Source organism: Bombus flavifrons, chromosome 7, assembly GCF_040668555.2.
Source record: "Bombus flavifrons isolate JBK064 chromosome 7, iyBomFlav1_principal, whole genome shotgun sequence".
Lineage (NCBI taxonomy): Eukaryota > Metazoa > Arthropoda > Insecta > Hymenoptera > Apidae > Bombus > Bombus flavifrons.
The window spans coordinates 13,834,728-13,853,131 of record NC_138448.1 but is presented as its reverse complement, the minus strand read 5'-3'; the positions used below and the strand labels follow the sequence as shown (position 1 = coordinate 13,853,131).

At 42.1% G+C, this 18,404-nt stretch overlaps 2 protein-coding genes across 5 annotated transcripts in view; one reads left to right on the top strand and one right to left on the bottom strand.

Moving 5' to 3' along the window:
* LOC138181956 (histone-lysine N-methyltransferase, H3 lysine-79 specific) overlaps positions 1-18,404 on the top strand; it is a 75,961-nt gene that overhangs the window by 16,391 nt on the left and 41,166 nt on the right. The window contains exon 4 of one of the 2 annotated variants that reach the window (XR_011173661.1): positions 13,251-13,320. The exons of the other annotated variant lie outside the window; for it this stretch is intronic. The gene's annotated coding sequence lies outside the window, so the exon portion shown is untranslated. Of the gene's footprint in view, positions 1-13,250; positions 13,321-18,404 lie in introns of those variants that run through there. 2 annotated transcript variants of the gene reach the window in all.
* On the bottom strand, positions 1,979-17,621 carry MESR3 (misexpression suppressor of ras 3). Of its 3 annotated transcripts, none has more exons than XM_069117375.1 (4): positions 17,083-17,621; positions 4,431-4,697; positions 4,131-4,343; positions 1,979-4,042 (listed from the first exon to the last, which is right to left on the bottom strand). In XM_069117375.1, exons 2-4 carry the CDS (start codon positions 4,689-4,691, stop codon positions 3,704-3,706), a joined length of 813 nt encoding a protein of 270 aa, XP_068973476.1. In that variant the 5' UTR covers positions 4,692-4,697; positions 17,083-17,621; the 3' UTR covers positions 1,979-3,703. The 3 variants fall into 3 exon arrangements, with proteins under 3 accessions (XP_068973476.1, XP_068973475.1, XP_068973477.1); XM_069117374.1 differs by having other exon boundaries at positions 17,087-17,618; XM_069117376.1 differs by lacking the exon at positions 17,083-17,621 and adding an exon at positions 4,826-5,145.

Genomic DNA, 18,404 nt, shown 5'->3' with positions numbered 1-18,404 from the left:
CTCATTACACCACTGTGGAAACTAGAAACCAGTTGTAAAAACTAACCCAATATCGGTGTCTCCGTATACCTCTCTCCCTGCCCCTTCCGAGCTCAGCTTCGTGGCTCTCTTTAGCCTCGCTTCGATTCTGGTACCTGGAACCCACGCAACGTCTGCTACTTCCCTAGATCCCTGGCTGTTGTTGCAACTAAGTTTACGTTTCTAATCAATGAAATCGCAACGAGATAAATCTGCGACGTCGAATTAACAGCAAACCGAGATCGAGGGAATCGCATGGTTTCTAAAAGTTCGCAGTGATCTGATGATGGAAACGAGTCGAAAAAGATGTCGTTAAGTCGAACAGCGCCGCGTGTCTGTATCTAATTCCTATTCGCCGCCGATCGCGCAGTCTCGGTTATAGCTCGTGAACCAGGTAAAGTCCTCTCGCTAGATACTCGATCGTTGAAGATCGTTGAAAACGCGCTCGCGGTAATTCTCAATCGCTTAGTAATGTTATTCTAAAAAGAAGGAGATCGTAAATCGTTTCCACTGTGTCGTACAGATCAACAGCGGGATCGACAGTTTCTTCAGATCGTATCAGATTTACGGCTTCGTGCATGTCTTTGCGTAAGCGCATTTGCGTCTCCATTATATACGCTTTTTCTAGTAGGTTAGAACGCGGTTTCGCGAATTTCACTCGGTCAAGCCAAAGAAACTTTCACGCTATACAATTAGTACTTGTACTTTGATACTGCTAATTCAAAACGAGACACGAGATCAAGAAATTGAAGTAGCGGTGGCGAGAGTGGCTTAGAGCTCGCGCAAAGAAACGAAATATGTATGTAGTACGTGAGTTCTAGAAACACACTGACGACGACGCACCGCGACGCGAAGACTCGTCGTTTCCTCGTATCGATGGATCGCTGCGTGTCTCTCATCCGCCGTACACCAACCGCTTCCTGTCGCACGCATCCTTCACCTGCCTCTCTTTCCCTTCTTCTCGACTATATGCGTCACAGCAACCGGTAGCTATAGTTTTTGCACGACGAAACATTCAACGAACGAACAGCAAGTTCGTATTTTCGGCGTCAAAATTCTCGCGATACACAGTTCAAAGTCTATCACGCGCGACTCACCAATCGACGTAAGATGTAAGTATGCGAATACAGTACGTACGTGATAGCACGCGACCCAAGTGTTTACACGTTTCTATGGAATTCCACGACCTCTTTTCGTTCTTTCTTGTCCGTTCGAGAACCTTCGTACATACATATATTTCCTCCAGGTTGTGCGGTTTGTCCTCCGTATACGGAATACAGATACAGATCGTACTACCGATCGCTTAGCTTTTCGTACGAGCGATGAACGTTCCTTATTAAACTAATTCTAAGCGAATAGCGCAGGTTCGACGCGATCGTCACCGAGTCTTCCCACCGGTGAAAGTGGAATGGAAATCACATCCTGCTCGAGTAGAGCAAACTCTTGCTCACGTGTCACAAGTCTCATACGGTCTACGTCTAGTGAATGCGGTACAGTACGACCCGCGCGAGAAGAATGTTAACGTAGATTCGAAACGATTCAAAACTAGTGCGTTTCGACGTATACCGACATCTAGGTACTTACTAGGTAGGTAGGATACGAAAAGAAAGTCAGCCACCGATTCGAACGGCGTGGAAAGTGTCGTTTGGTTCCGGGTACGACGACCCACCGATCTTTCGCGTAGTCTTCCACACTATTTATTTACGTATGACGCACGCTTCGCGACGCGCGGCATCGGTTCAAACGAGACAATAATTGTCGAAGCTTGCTTGCGTCCTCTTTAGACACTTCATTGCCTTACGCTGCCAAATACATACGTAATTGTGTCTTTCGTCGTCTTTTCCTCTGTAATTGCAAGTAAGTTGTACTACTTCCACTTCTATCCAGTACGATAGTACATATTTACATATGGTATACCAGTTGCATAAAATATGACAAAATGACGCAAACGAATGCGATATATCTATTACGTAAACTTACTATTTATTAGCATAATTATTACATGCGAAACGATGGTCGTAAACTTACATATCAAAATGATTAACCAATGCGGATACATATTACGTAAATGTAACTATACAAATATATTTATATCACAGTCGTAGACAAAGAAATCAATACGTTAGTCGATATCGAAGTTATTTCGTACATACAATCAAGTGTTTAGAGATCATCACCGAAAATCCCTAGTGATTTGAAGCAGGCAAACACGTTCGATAGTTATTTCTCACCGATAAATAGATTAACGGTATGCTTGAACGCGGACAATTTAATTATTCTCTCGATATTCCTTATATGATACGCTTTAACGATGACAACAACGACACTACGCGTCTTTGGAACAGAAAACACGCTGTTTAACCACGCTTCTCCATTCCCATTTTTCCTATCTTTCTCTTTTCTTTTTCCTTCTCTCTTCCATAATTTTTTCACACCCTATTAATCGACGCCAATAACGTTAATAAACTCTGTCTAGCAGCAAAAGTCCCATGTCGAAAAACGGTTAGTGGTAACGATCAACGTCGAATAACGAAGATACGTGTTAACGCTATTATCATCATCGTGTCTATGTTTAACGCGTTTTTCTAAATATAGGACGAATGATAAAACCAGTCTTATTGCAGTCGTTATTCGGACAGAATTCCTTAGTTCGATACGCATTACGTTGGAAGAGTAATAAAATTTCTTGGCTGAGCATTCGAACGCATTATTAAAAAAGGAAGCATTTTGTCGTGAAACCGTTAGGATGCGACACAATAAAAATCCATGGAATCTGAAAAATGCCTCCGATTTTCTGTTCGCTTCCCTCGACTCGTGTTTCATATCCCACCCACACTACGTATAGTATATATATATATATAGTACGTACATGTATTGAATTCATTCGAATTTGTTCAAATGGGAATTTTTTTTAATTTCAGAACGACTCGTATATAACATTAACATTTTAATTCGTCGTGCCGCATAAAACTCACTGACAATACAACTACAGCGAACTTTAACGACAAATGTGAAGATAACGATCGAAATGAGCGTGGCATCGCTCGTTAATGATGGATGCCAAATGTTTCCAAGAGAATATTATTACAAGAACTCTTAAATAAACTCTTAAACTCGCACCAAGTATTTCAAAGACGAGATGTTGTATGTACCATGGGTTGTGCTCCTTCGAGCAAAATCGTTGAATTCAACGATATTCTTAAGAACACAAACCTTCGAAAGTTACGATTATAGTAGAAGGAATAATAGGCTATTTGTTTTGATTTTTCTTCTTCTCGATTCGAGAATTTCTTGCTTCTCAGGCATCTCCGAGCGATCGAGATTCATAACGATTCTTCTTCTTCTTCTTCTGATTAGTTGTTTTTTTTTAGTCTTAAGAAAAGAAGGAAGACCAAAAAAGAAGAGAAAGGGAAGAAGAACAAAGATTAATTGATACGTTCCTTTTGCTTTCTTCTTCTGCGATATTATATATCGAGATAAAACGCAGTAGAAAGGCGATAGATCTGGCAAATCGTCTCATTTTGTTCGTTCTCGAAAGCTCGAAGGGTATATGCCATATTTTTCAGGTAATCTTATCTTATCGGATACATAGATCCCTAGAACATAGGCGCAATAGATGAACGAGCAACGCGACAGAATCTGAACAACTCTACGAATCTGAACGATTGCCCGGCTTCTCGTTATCTCAAAAATTTGCTTCCAAAGAATTTTCTAGCTCGTTCAAAGGCGGCACCATAGTTTGAAGGGAAAAATATCGGGATCGATCGGCAGCGTCGACGCTCGTCACATGTTGAAATTGACAGGGTTGGCTGATATTACTCTTGGCCGGTAAAACCACTTTCTTCTGCACGGGCTTCTTCTTTTTCTTCCCTGGTATCGAGAGACTAATGTTCTCTGGACAAGAAACGAGTCTTTCTATGTGTTGCCAAAGGTCGTTCGCGGCTTTCGGATTATCGAAGCTGAGTCCCGCGAGGCGCGTGTGATCGGACGAAAGACACATCGTATGAAAAGCCGGGCCCGATACCTGCGAAACATAATTTTCCAAAACGAATTCTAGTCGTTTAGAATTACTTATAAATTACCGATCGGCAGACCGACAACATATCTTTTACCTTGTACGACGACAAATTGTCGATGGTCTCCCTCCAAAGAGTAAAACAAGTGCCACGTTCTGCCAACAGAATTTGAATCCGCCTCTTGGATCTCGATCGGGTTTCTCCAAGATCCAAAACTACTACGGGTATGCCGGTAAACCGAAGCTCCCATCTTTCGGTTTGCGACGCGCTTCCCAGATACAAGTTGGCCAACGACTCGCAAACGAACACCTGTTGTCGTTCGAACGAAACAAAACGATAATACAATACGTACACTTGCTGAGCATTTTGGCAAAGAGCACACACAGCTTCGCTTACCTGAGACTTCAAGCCCCTGAAAAACGTTTCGAGTTGTTCCCGTTCCATTTGGCTCACTGGCTCCAAACGCGATTCATCGCTGTTTTCAGAACTATCGCTACCTTCATAGCTAGACGTGGCTGAGGTGTCTGCCTCTCCCGTCGACGATAATCGCCTCCTCGCAGCTCCACTGTATTCACTGTAGTAGGAAGAACTGTGCAGCGACAGGTTCGACTGCAACGTAGGGCAGGAAGATGCGTATACCGGCGGTGGGGCATTCATCTTTTCCTGAAAACCAAACAAACGATTGCACTTGTTCGATCGGAATCGAAAGCCCATAACCACAACCCTTTTGTTTATTTCGCAAGACGGAATAGAAGCGAAACGAAAACAATACAGATATAATACGAAGGTACCAAGATCCATGTCAGTGCTCTGTCATTCGATCGTTCGTTTGTTCCGAGTTAACAGGGAATGTTTCTCAGATATCTTTTCGATCTTTTGACGATTGACCGCGTCTAGATAAAATGTTACACGAAAGAACTATCGGTGATATCGATGACGCGACACGATCCACGATTATTCCTTCGATCCTCTCCGTCTGACTTCTTCACGGGTTAAATTTGACGGCGACGATTACGATGACGTTGATGGCGCGACGACACGTTCTCTGCGCTAAAGAACAAAATGGTACGTGTTCGATCGAATACGAAATACGAGAGGCACAGTCAAAGTGAGAAACGTAAGGGACACACCGTCCGATAGTAGCATGGATAAAGCTAATCAACCAATAACGTTTTAGCAACGACCCACTTAATCATGGCGAGAAAAGTTCCACTCTTGTCCGACCTTAATTCGATCACAGCGACGCCTTTAACGAGTTAGTCGGGTGAGTAATCACGGTCTAAGTGCATGGGTTGTCGCATCGTCGCACGGGCGATGCCATTATTCGGTCCCATCGTTAAGAATTCCCTGATAAAAGTGTCAGCCTCTCGATTAAAATTTGACATCGACATCTCGTCCAATATTCGAATACGTTACGTATCTACGTTTACCGCGAAAGTGGGAGAAGGACCTCTGGAAGGAATGGTCGTTTTCGATGAACTCGACACTGTCGTAAAGTTAAGCGCGCGCATAGGCCGGTAATGTCATACATAGAAAGAAAACAATGTGAAGCACCGCGTGACGATGAGCGACAGAGAGCAGTCTCTACGAGATTTCTTTCCATCTCCGTAATGCGTATATCATATGTATTAGGTACGCGCGACGTAAGGAAAAATTAGAGAAAATTTGGGCAAAGCTATGCTTATACTGTTATTGTAGTAGCTGCCCGCCCTCACCGGTGTGACACGCCCGCATACTTAGTTTACGCACTTCGAGTAACGATATTCCTACACGCTCGAGGATCGAAAGGAGAATCGATCGAAAGATGGCGGTTCGTGTGCGAGTGTATACGAAACACATTGTGCGTGCCGGAAGCGCATTATCTACGTTATCTATAACGATATAACACGCTCGACAAGGATGCACCATTGTTTTAAACCGACAAGAACTTGGTTCTTGGTTTTGTCCGTAGATCAACTGCCGATAAGTATGTTCGCGGACTGTTTCTTTTCGCGTTCTCACGGGACGACCGATTGTTCGCAGCCGTGGGTATAAAATTCTCTGTGCCCTCCCATCCTAGAAAAATCTTAAGGACGAATCGAAATCGATCATTATAACAAAACGAAAGAAAACGTACGCTGACGAACTAAGCAGCAACGAAACCTGTTTCTACTTGTAACTTGACGAACACGGATGTGTGGAGAGTGTGCATACACGCAGGAAATTCGTGGGAGTAGTCGGCAAAAACGATTTTACAGAGAGATTACTGATTGATCATCGCAGGGAGGACGATATTCGGAAGAAAGGAGAAATCGATAGCGTGTTGTACGTACGTTTGAATATTTCGACACTCGTATAATTGCAAATTGATCATTCTTATAATCGTAAGAAGCTGCACGCGTAAGTAGCAAGATAATTTGTACTAATCTTAATGCGAGCATATTATGTAGATATACTTTCCGCAAAATTGTCTACGCTCGTAATTTGTACGATGACATCATTCCCATCGCTACTTTCCAACTGTCACACTTATATCGGATCTCTCTCACGCGGAACGCTTTCTTCCCCATTCCGTTATCGCTTTGCCTCCATCTTTTAGTCGCGTCGTCCTTCTTGCGATGCGCGACGAACGTTCGACGCTGCGAATAGAAACACGATAAACGCTTGGTAAAACGTGCCGAAACCCGAAACCAACTGTTTCGGACGTACGAAGCTCTTTTCAGTTCTCCTCGCGTCATGTCATTGTTCGCCGCATACTATTGTCCGTTATTACATACCTTCGTTGTGCCCTTGTTTCGCGAATTACGCTTACCCAAGGCTGCGTTCAAACATCGTGGACATTCGCGTTTATTCATTTCATACGTGTTTCATGCGTGCATATATGTTTCATACAACTAGATTTTCGCGCCCCCACCTATCGATCGCCAGCCATTCGACAAACTCAGGCTATAGAGAGCAACGAGATCGGTCTGCGTCTCTGTGAATTATTATCAAACGTCCGGAGTTTTCTGCTATAGCCATAGTTGTTGTCCACAGAAGTTGCACGCAATAACGACGGACAACGGCAGAGACGTCGCGTCGTGTTACTCGAATAACTAACCATGAGTGAGCAACAAGTATCGTAATTATTACAGAGCTGCGAACGACGGCCATAACGAGGCATGCCGTCATCTTCGTCAACAACTGGCTACACCCCAAAGAAATCGTCGACATATTTTGTCGAGTTCGTTGAGTTTTATCAACTTGGTATTTTGATATCGATTATCTTCTGCGTATACTACTGATTCCAGTATGATAGCTTACGGTAGTTCGTGAGTTACGTAATTGAAATATAGTACGAGAGACGGACGGACGAGTCCAATAACGAGTACCTAAGTCGTTGCTCGTTACGCGTAAAATGTAAGTAGTTGCATCGTGTTGTAAACACGCACATCTATATTTATTACATTTTTTTGCTAATGATTTCCGTATGATTCACGTATTATCAAACATCCGTAAACGTGGTACATCGCGTATACGATAAAACCAGAACGGGATGCCACCGTACGTGCGCATTCGATGCATGCAAATATTTGCAAATTATCGACTATCAGGCCGCGAAACGAGAGAATCGAGACGCGTGAGCTTACGCAGAAAAGCTCTTGGTTCGCTTGTCTAACAATAAGAGTAATCTACGTGCACGTGTCGGTTACGCATGCAGCTCTTTGTACGCATACAGTTACGATCACCGATACAAATGACCGAACCTCTTAGCACTCTGTATATGTAGCTATGTGTTTTCAAAATATCGTTCGGGAGAAAGTAATAGATACAAAAGGGTTTTCGTAACTCGAACATCGAGCATGTGTAGCAAGCGAGATTTATGCGAAAGCGATGTAAACGGAAAACGTTTATCGATGGACGATACCATAGATAAAGGCTATCGACATTTGAACATGATCGCGTCGTTAGTTGGCGATTCGTGAGAAGCAGAGACAGTGCGCAAAGACGATAAGAGCGTCGACTATCTCGCAGAATGCACGCGATATCAATTTAGAGCTGATGATTTGTTTCCGCCTACGTAGTCTCTTAGTCATCGAGTCCCCTCGTTGAATATCAACCGGACAATGTGAGATGTCTTTGAAATTGCGTCGCCAGATACATATGTATTATATATACGTACATGTATAGTATACATATAGGTACCCATGCGTATTCCTTTTTCTGCTTTATTCGCCCGTTCATTTTTCATTGATATTTACCGCCAGCTTCCATACGCGTAATAACGCCCATGTAGGTGAAGCGCATACATTTGCAACGTATCGAAAAACACGGTAGAACATGCGCGTAGATTCTCGTCACGTGTTTACATGTTACTCACGCAATTAGTCATCGTTATTGATATAAGCGGAAAGAAGTTTCTCATTCTCGAACAAACACGTACGTATGCATATGTGATACGTAGGTGTTTGCATACTCATAAGTTGATACGGAAAACTAGCAAGAACGTGGAACGTTGTTAACGTATGTCGTGGTTAATTGCGTAATATCGCTAAGCGATTATTCACTCTTAACGATCAACGATTCATCTTGTGTAACTATTCGTAACGATTCATAGGAGTATAACAATATCGGTTATAATTTTATCGGACATACTTTGAGAAATTCACAATTATCTCGTTCACGTTGTTCACACAATACTGTGGTCTTCTTCCGGGCTGCCTTCTTCTCGAGCGATCTCAGATTTTACTACTCCGTCACCAGAATATGCAAATAGTATCTGCGATCGAGTCGATCGCTTCTCCCGATCTTACCATAAGTTAAGGCGATCGGTGTTGCAATTATTTAACTCCCAACGCGTTATTACAATTCCACTTTCTTTATCCGCCCAATTATATTTTTTCTCATATACAGGGTCACTGGTAACTGGTGGTACAAGCGGAAAGGGGGGATTCTACGCGAAAAAAGAAGTCGAAAATATAGAATAAAAATTTTTCGTTTGAGGCTTTGTTTTCGAGAAAATCGACTTTGAATTTTCGCTCGGTGCGCGTCCACTTTATCACGTTTCGTTATAACGGATCTCACTGTAGATTTCTAAAAAAATTAAAAAAAAAATTAAAAAAGAAATTTTTTAATTTTTCCATCGAGACAACGATCTACAGTGGGATCCGTTATAACGAGACGTGATAAAGTGGACGCGCACCGAGCGAAAATTCAAAGTCGATTTTCTCGAAAACAAAGCCTCAAACGAAAAATATGTATTCTATATTTTCGACTTCTTTTTTCGCGTAGAATCACCCCCTTTCCGTTTGTACCACCAGTTACCAACCACCCTGTATATTCATATTTTTTTGTTTCCTTCGTCGTGCATCTATCATTGTTCTCTGCCGTAATTCCTTCTCCTCTTTCTCGTACCATAACACCTGGCTTGTGCTCGTTAATTTGCTAAATAGACGAATAAACAAATTACGCGTCAACGAAACGTTTCAACTGCGACGTCGATCGATAGAACGAAATTTGAAACCGTCGCGTGATCATCTACCGACACGATTACTCGTTTATCCGTTTCCGACGCGTAATACGCGTACGATTACTTTGCCAAGGAAGATATTCAAGTTTTCACGTAGGAACGACGACAGTTCGAGAGTTTGAGCGCGAAGGATGGATCGATGAAACAGGGTTCTGGGAACAGGTTATCCTGGCAGAGGGGAGGCTGGAGGCGAAGAACCTCGATTCCAAAGCTGCCCTTCGGCGTGACGTCATCGTCCGCTATGCATCAGGTTATCGTTCAGAGTTGGCGTTGCTCAAGACCACTTACCACTAGGACGAAAAATATTCCTCTACCATTGTCCATAGTTATTCGATTCTCCTTCTGATATTCGCAAAATGCTGCTCGAATATAAACATCGTGCTCTCTCTTTTCTCCGCCTCTCTCTACCTCCTTTCTCTCTTTGACAATCGGTTGTTTAACGGGACTGCTTTTCGCTCTGCCGACTCGTTGTTCCGTTCGGTACAAGCCATATTAGGGTTAAGTTCCTTCTGCCGCGTTAGAATCCTCTCGGCAGGGTATCTTGTTTAAGTCGAAACGATTCTCGTGCGCGAGTTCGTATAACGAGGAAACGAAGGCGATCGAGCGTATCTCGGAACGCCGCCAGGCTATAGGAAATATTCCCTCGTCTACTCGAATGCGAAAACGCGCAAACGAAACGTTCCGTCTGCACAAATGTCCGCCCTAGCAGTCTGGTCACGTTCGCGGAACGTGAGTTATCGTCCTCGAAAAATAATAACGCTCTCTTCAGGGCCAGCCCGTATCGTTTACCTTCTACGAGTGTGTCTACAATTGTTCGGCGAACAATTATTCTCTGCTCGCCTCTTGTTTCGACGTTTGATTACCCAAATGTCTAGGAAAAACAGTTTCCGTGCCGATTCTATTTTATTTCGTTCGACGCTGATCGAAGTTGCGATTAAAACGGCAATCTCGTGAGAATCGTGCGAACGCCGAGTGCGAGAACGCGAGCCAAGTTATTCGCGTTCCGTCAGGATTCTCCTTATGCAGATATACATCTTTTTCCTTTCTAGACTCGTTAATACGCAGAACCTTTTCAAACCGACTCGAGCCGATTTATGCCGCTATATTTATAGCGCTTCGAACAGAGCTTCCGCAGTTTCTGCTGCATTTTTCCTAATAACGACAAGCACAAAGTGGCACGAGAATAATTAAGCAACGTGCAACCGACACGAAATCGTTTTTGTTCCAGTAGTGACTATAATACTATCCGTGTTATCTGTGAATTCACAAGAAATTACATAAAGTCGTTTTAGTCCGTGGTGATAATATATTCTTGACGTCGTGTCAACTCGTTCGAGTTTCGCGAACAATTGTAGCGAACGTTAAAGCCAGTAGCGAGACTGCGGTAAGAAAAAAGGAAATAAAGCGCTGGAATTTGTATAGTCGGCCCAAGCCGCGGTCTTTTATGTTCGCAAAGATTCGTAAATGAAATATGTAATAAACAAGTATATGTAAGCGTATATGACGCAAGCGTCACTAGTATTGTCTGCTTTCGACTGGTTTGGGCCAACCGGATATGAAACAGACTCCCAAGGGTTAAGTTAAGAGGCATTAACGGACAAACAGAACCGTTAATGATTCATTAGCTCGTATACCAGGATCACGGCAGTTAACCGGTCACTTTAGTTCACGTGTCCATCCGAGATACAACTTTATACGTAATATCATTTTGAAACAGCTAAATAATATAAAACAGTACGGTTCGATATTTTAACAGTAGCTCGTGGTGCGATTCGATCGTTACCGCGCTCGCGTTAGATAACGTTTACGGTCACTATGCGTCGATCAAGAAACTTGTATATTAAGTTTTAGCAGCGGAGGCTGAACCGGCCGACCTACAAATCGTAAATTCGACCTTGTTCCAACCTGTCCTCTCGGTCAGTCTTCCTGTTTCGAACGAGGTTTTAGGGTCTTGACACACGATGCTCGCTCGTAAGAAGAAGAGACGATCTCTTCCATAGCTCTGGATATTTTCCAATTGCAAATTGATAATTTATCACTTATGGAGAGAGTCAATGTCCTTGCCTATTTTATTCCTTAATTATTCTGTCAAAAGTCTAGGTCGACTAGTAGAAAATATTTCGACGACAAACGATTTCGATGGCGTAAATAAATTAAAAAGACTCGTAAACTAACAAAATATCTTCAACTAGATGTTCACATTCGCCCTCGAATTTGAGTCTACGGTGGTTTTCTTCCTTCTTCTTCTTCTTCTCTCTCTCTCTTTCTATCGAATATAGCGTAAAAAGATTTTAAGTTCCCTAAGGGTCATAGTCCCTTTTAGTCGGATGAAAGAGAAAACGAAACGCGACATACTGCTCCGGCGTACCGAGCCGGTTGCGTAGGACAATATAGCTACATGTATGCGTACAGATTGTGTCCGTCATTGTGTCCGTTTAACTCGTATACAGTCGTTTCTGCATCGTTGCTACGTTTCGATTTGGCTTGTTCACGGTTAAACAAAAGGCAAGAGATACAATTGAAAAAAAGCAAACTTGGTTATTTTCGTTGAAATAAAAAATGCGAAGCATCGATTGCGAGGGGAAGCAGACTTGTCTCTCTACTCTACGTATGCAAAATGTGCGGCGAAGATGAGAGGAAAGGAACAGAAAGAATTTGAAGAGAAAGAAAAGACGCGCGATGGCTCTTCTTCGGTTGGTTGTATTCTTCTTAAACCGACGATAAATGTGTTTCATCGGAATCGTTGTTCATTCATTTCCCCGGCTCTGCCAAATGTGGAGGACGTCGTAAAACCGGTTTAATTTTAAAATGTGCGTAGAATCCATCTATTAAAAAAATGGCTTGTTTTTTAAAGGCCAATAACTCTATCGCCGCGATCTTACAAGTCTGGAACGTGAGAAAAAGAGTTTGGAAAACGCAAGAGAAGAAGAGAGAGGAAACGTAGGTAAAAGTAAAAGTAGTAAAAAATGGACGCGCAAAGTGCTGATAAAGTCATCGTCTTACGTATCTTCTTCGTATTCGTTCTTTTCTTTGCCTCGTATACGCCGAATGATGTAAGTCCGAGTCTTTCGTATACAAGTAAATATCGCTTCTTGGCATTGATAACGACGCAACTCAAAAAATGTTTCTATTTTTATCGTGTAGAACGTTGTATTTATAATTTCATTAGTCTTGTGTCAGAGGTCAGTTGCATTAGTAAAGCTTGTATTTGGTATTTTCAAAAATGTCAACTTTAAGAAGTTTCTTCTCTAAAGTTTACATTTTTTAAGTTCTTCCACTATCAATGTCAAGTAGCGGTATGTACGTGCACGTGTATAGGTATCTATATGCGCTGCACCAACAAACACTTCGACTTGACGCAGGACCATTCTAAACGGGGATATTAGAAGAATGAAATGAACAGCCCTTTCCGACCATAGATAAGTAGGTTGCATCTCTTTATCTACATCGCATCTACTACGTCATTATAAGTGGAAAACCTCTATGACAACCACAATTTTGTTCGTTCCGCTTCTAAAATACGAACCAAGGTATATATCCGAATATAGGTATATATCATACATATTTAAATGTTACAATAAAAAATCGTACTTCAACTTGTACTCACTGTGATAGATTGTGATCGTCATACTAGTTGTACGACATAAACCATCGTTTACTTTCGTACATAGATAACCGACGCCTAGAAGTTGAATTTGTCTTTCTTCGATACAATTCCAAATATACAGGGTGGTTGGTAACTGGTGGTACAAGCGGAAAGGGGGTGATTCTATGCGAAAAAAGAAGTCGAAAATATAGAATAAAATTTTTTTTTTTAATTTTTCCGTTATAACGAGACGGGATAAAGTGCACGCGTACCGAGCGAAAATTCAAAGTCGATTTTCTCGAAAACAAAGCCTCAAACGAAGAATTGTTATTCTATATTTTCGACTTCTTTTTTCGCGTAGAATCACCCCTTTCCGCTTGTACCGCCAGTTACCAACCACCCTGTATATTATTTCTTAGGGTTCTCTAAGATTATTAATATATTACATATTGTCAATATTTCAAGGTTCTTAACGAAAAGGATATGTATCGTCGATACGATATTGTCAATATTATACGATTATATGATGTTGAGGACTTTGAAATATTGACGATATTATTGATTGTCCGAGGACAAAGCCTCATAAACCGGTTTCGTTAGTTAAACCTCTCTTACTCGAAATATTCGATAAGAAACAACACTTTATAACTCGAAGACCTTAGATTTTTCCTTAAGATGTTACTTAACGAGATTCGGTTGAAACATGAACCCACCGGTATACAATTATCGACAATTATTTAGCATATGTCGGACGCGTGTAACCGTTAAAAATAAAGATCGAACTTCACAGCTACGCAATAATTGATTAAATTAAAGAAATTAAAGAAAGGAAGAATTTAATTAAATTACAGAATTAAGGAAAAGACGAAGCGAAGATAAATATGAACACAGTGGTGGATGTTATGAACATAACGCGATAACCAGCAGCTACGTATTTATTTAACTAAGAAACGTTGATTCTTCAAAGGTTCTCGTACAATGTCTCTTTGAAGTTGTATCGTTTGGAAAGACGAAGTCTCGTTGCCAAACGAAATTGTATCGGTATCTCTTCCCCATTGTACCACGTAAGCGAAAGTTACGAACAACCTCTTAGGGCGAAAAGTGATTTTATACGTCCTATGATAGAAATATGGAAACTGGTCGAATGTCGCGAGCATCTTTTTCATCGCGAAATCCGAGTATCTTTCGTACCGTGACCAAGACGAGATTCCTACACTGGTTGGGAAGCGACTCGGGACCAACGGAAAAGTTTACAGAGAGAAAGAGAAACCAAGTGTCGGGAGAAAGGTGAAGAACGAGAGGCTAAGGAGACCGGACGATAGGTCGATGAACCGGACAAGAGCCCTGGGCCTCATTGCGTCTTCTTCTGTGTTCTTTTTCTTTGCTTTTCACTTTGCCCCTTGTCGTTATATTTCTCTGCTTCGGACTTTTGCATAACATAAGTGCGCGTATCGTATTTGAACTCGCGAAGAACACGAGATACCTCGTCCGTGTTTGGATCGTATTTAGAGACAGATATCGGATGTAAAACGGAAGATAAGACGAAAAGCAGGAAAATGAAATGGAAACGAAGTAATGCGGAAATGCGAATAAACGTAACCGTTGTTAACGCAAAATTTATCTTGTTGTAGTAAGTAAGCAGCCGGGCAAAACGCAATCCGATTTCTCCCCGATCGTAACTTTCAATGTCGTGGGTGAACTGGCTTCGGCTGGCGGGTTTCGATTGCTCGTAGCGTGAACGGATATCCGGAGAATCGTGCGGTTCTTACTCTCTCGCCAAGTTCTAGATTCCTGATTTCTCTGACCGCGCGAGATTCATACTCGAGCAGCCATGTTACATATATGTAATAATGTATATGCATATAGTACACACACACACACACACACACACACACACACACACAAATTACTATATTCGTACGTGTTACATAGTGGACGTACATATAAATATATATATACGTGTCGCACGTTCACGTAACAGCGAACAAACGCACTTGGAAAAGCTCGCGTAGAATCCTATCGTCCCTCAAGTTGTTTCCTTCGAACTTAGACTCGCTCAATAAGTATTTCCACTTTCCGTTTTTTACCTGCGATTACCAGTCGCGTCATTTCCGTTGCGTCGTATTTTTGTACTCTAAACAAACGAACACATCAACGCGACTAGGACGAATTGATGTCAATCGTCAAAATCTAGATCCAGATCGATGAGAAGTTATCGTTCGTTGCGGCCGCGCTGTATTGAGACGATAATGGCGACGACACGATGGAACAACAGAGTTTCTTAAAAATTCAAAAAAACTATCGTTCTAATATAAACGCGTTTTTCCCAAGAATCGTACTATATGTTCGAAAGAAGAAAAAAGAAAAAAAAAAAAAAGAAACGCGGAGAATTTGTATGAAACTGGAAACGAAACGATATTCACCTTGTTACGAAACAATATTATATGTATAGCAAATTACATTGAAAAAGCGGTCTTGTTCGATATGATTTATTCGCTGCGTGTGCCTGACATACTTATCTAATTTTCAGGCTATCGATAGTCAGTTCGCGTGATTAGTTAAGCGATTTCGCGGTTCTGCGTTCCTTCCCTGTCGTGCAGTTAAGTCGGTCCAACGCTTACCAACGTTCCAAGGATTGCTTGTGAACTTTATTCAACGGGTTACGAAAATAAATATGATCAGTCAAATGATTACGCGTCTCTTTCTTCATGCTGCAATTACAAATTTCAAATTTTCCCAGTTAGCGTTTTCATCGAGTTAAGATATCGACCGTACGAATTGCGCGAAAATTAATTATTGTAACGGAATGGCGTGCGATGGGTAGACATTGATCGATTTAACGTGCGCGCAACACCGAGTTACGGTTCGTAATCGCGTTTCCCTTTTGCTTCTGTTCCCGCGTTCTGATTTCAAGTAACAGACTTTTTCTTCTCTCGAGAAAGAAGCGAAGTCACCGTCATCGTCTTTTCCTCTGCAATTCTTTCAAAAAAGATTTTCAGTGTCTTCTCCCAGTTACTAAAGAATTAAAGGAGAAGGGAGAACAAGATACGTGTTTGATGAAGCGCGAATGTGCAAATTGAACTCGCAAACTACGGACGTTCTGTGTGTATTCAACTTTACGACTCCTGCGCGTAGCGCAACAACGACTTACGGTTAACCGAACGCTTTGTTATCCTCGTTAACGGAAACTAATTGTAGGCGTGGACAAGTTCCCCTAACGAGTTTAACGCGCCGAAGATCTTCGATGCCGGGATAAGCCCGTAACCGCTCGTCGTGGTGATCCACTAAAACTATAATCTACAAAATCGAAGGGAAACAATACGCACAGGTGGTTTAATGCAGCGGTCGGGACATGAACAATTTTTCAAATCCTATCAATGAGTAAATAAACACTGTTGTAAATTAGGATACCGGCCTACTGCAATGGGTATTATGGAATCTTGTGATCGTAATCGAAATAGTCCGGGTGTTCTTCGATATAAGTACGAAACAAAGTCACAGAATGCAAAGGAAGAATCGGTCTTATCTAATGTTTATAAGGAGCAACCAAAATGTGAAATTCGTATCGAATCACGTATCGACATAAATACTGCCGCGCTTCCCGCGATTTACTGTCTATAATAGTGATATTTCTTTCTTTCTTTTTATCGTTAGTAATGTAGATAGACGAATCGGTCGCGTTGCTGCTTCCTTTTTCAGAGGAACGCCGATGTTCCTCGTTCTTATAATTTTCAAAGTTCAAAGCGTCATTGATACGTCTACGCACGTTCGATCGAGTAACATTCGGCATAACGCAAATTTCAACGGTACAAGATTTCGGTTTAATCTGTCAAAGATATCTTTAATGGATCTCGAAACTCGACATCTTACTCCATCGACATTTCGAAATATTTCGGCAAACTTGCCGCTAGTCGTCTAAGTACTAATTTATATACATACATAAATGCGTGTGTCAAAGAAAATGATATACATACTTACACGTCCGTGCAGAGTAATCCGCGAAAGGCTGGGGGTCTCGAAATCCTGTTTCACGTTTAGGGACGAACACGGGAAAGATTCAAACGCGTCGATCGTGCATGACTGCTGTTGCCACGATGACAGCTCGTTCGATACACCGATCGACGCGCGTCACCTGATCCACCGATTATGAGAAGCAACTCCTTCGCTTAGGGTTAGAACGAGTCGATTAATCGAAGAGGATGTGAATCCACGTCGAAAGGAGTTTCTCCTGTCTCTCTCTCTCTCTCCTTCTCTTCCTCTTTTTCAGTCTTATCACTTGGCGACGTGGTAAAAGAGAACAAGAGATAGGTTACGGACAGAATAATGGAACATTCGTGTGCTAGCAATTCTGAAAGAAACGCGAAAGCGACGGTAAAACTCTGCCGAAACGACGCTCACGAACAGTGACGATAGACTGTAGACTGAGGTTCCTCGCGGAGTCGTGGAGACTGAGGAGTGCTTGGCGCAGCTCCGACGAATCGAGTTGCTCGACCGCGCGCGTACCCTTGCGAGCAACGCCAGAATTGCCCAGAATTCCCAACGAACACCACCGTGGAGGCGCGCGAAGCGCCAACCGCTCCGGCCACCAGCACGTCCGAATCTCAATTCATGTACTTAATCGCGCATCATGTATTGCCTCGCGTCGTGACGTTCAACACAGTTCATGTTCACGCACGCCTTCTTCGCTAATTTACTATTCTTCCATGTCCCCTCTCTTTTTTTTATACTCGTCTTTTGTCGCTCGACGTCACGTCGTTCAAATATATCCATTTTTTTGTCGACGTATCCTTTGAATTTAAACTCTTTCATAGTGTGTTCTAACTTTGTTTGAAATAGCCCTTCTCCCTCTGCGCCCCCTCCCAGCTCACTCGCATTTCGCTTTTTGTGTTTGTCCTCTTCTCTTCTAGGATCTTTCTGCATATTGAAAATTAGTTATTTACTTGCATACCTGAAAATATTACTATTAGAAATACGTTACGCAGAAAAATGATAACAGAAACACGCAATTTTTCCCGCGTCGATATTGTCGATTTTGTCCACGTTCCTGTTTGTTATTTCGACCGAAAGTCGATGGAAATCTGATAGCGTTCCAAGTTATTATTGCTACACGTTCAAGGCAATTTCTTTGCATATTGGAAATAACGACGCTTGCGCTACTCTCGCGTGAGAAACATTTATGTCGAAAAGCTTGAATATAACGGATAACGACTGGAACGTATCGAATCCATCGAGTTCGTTGCCCTTACATACACATCGATCCGCGGTGAATGGTTTGCTAGTTAAACATCAAATTAAC

Bases quoted from the DNA above. Each gene is read 5' to 3' on its own strand.
- MESR3 (XM_069117375.1), bottom strand. From the start codon at position 4,691: ATGAATGCCCCACCGCCGGTATACGCATCTTCCTGCCCTACGTTGCAG. The intron at 4,344-4,430 runs GTAAGCGAAGCT...GAACGACAACAG, and splicing joins TCAGGGGCTTGAAGTCTCAG to GTGTTCGTTTGCGAGTCGTT. The intron at 4,043-4,130 runs GTAAAAGATATG...TATGTTTCGCAG, and splicing joins ACAATTTGTCGTCGTACAAG to GTATCGGGCCCGGCTTTTCA.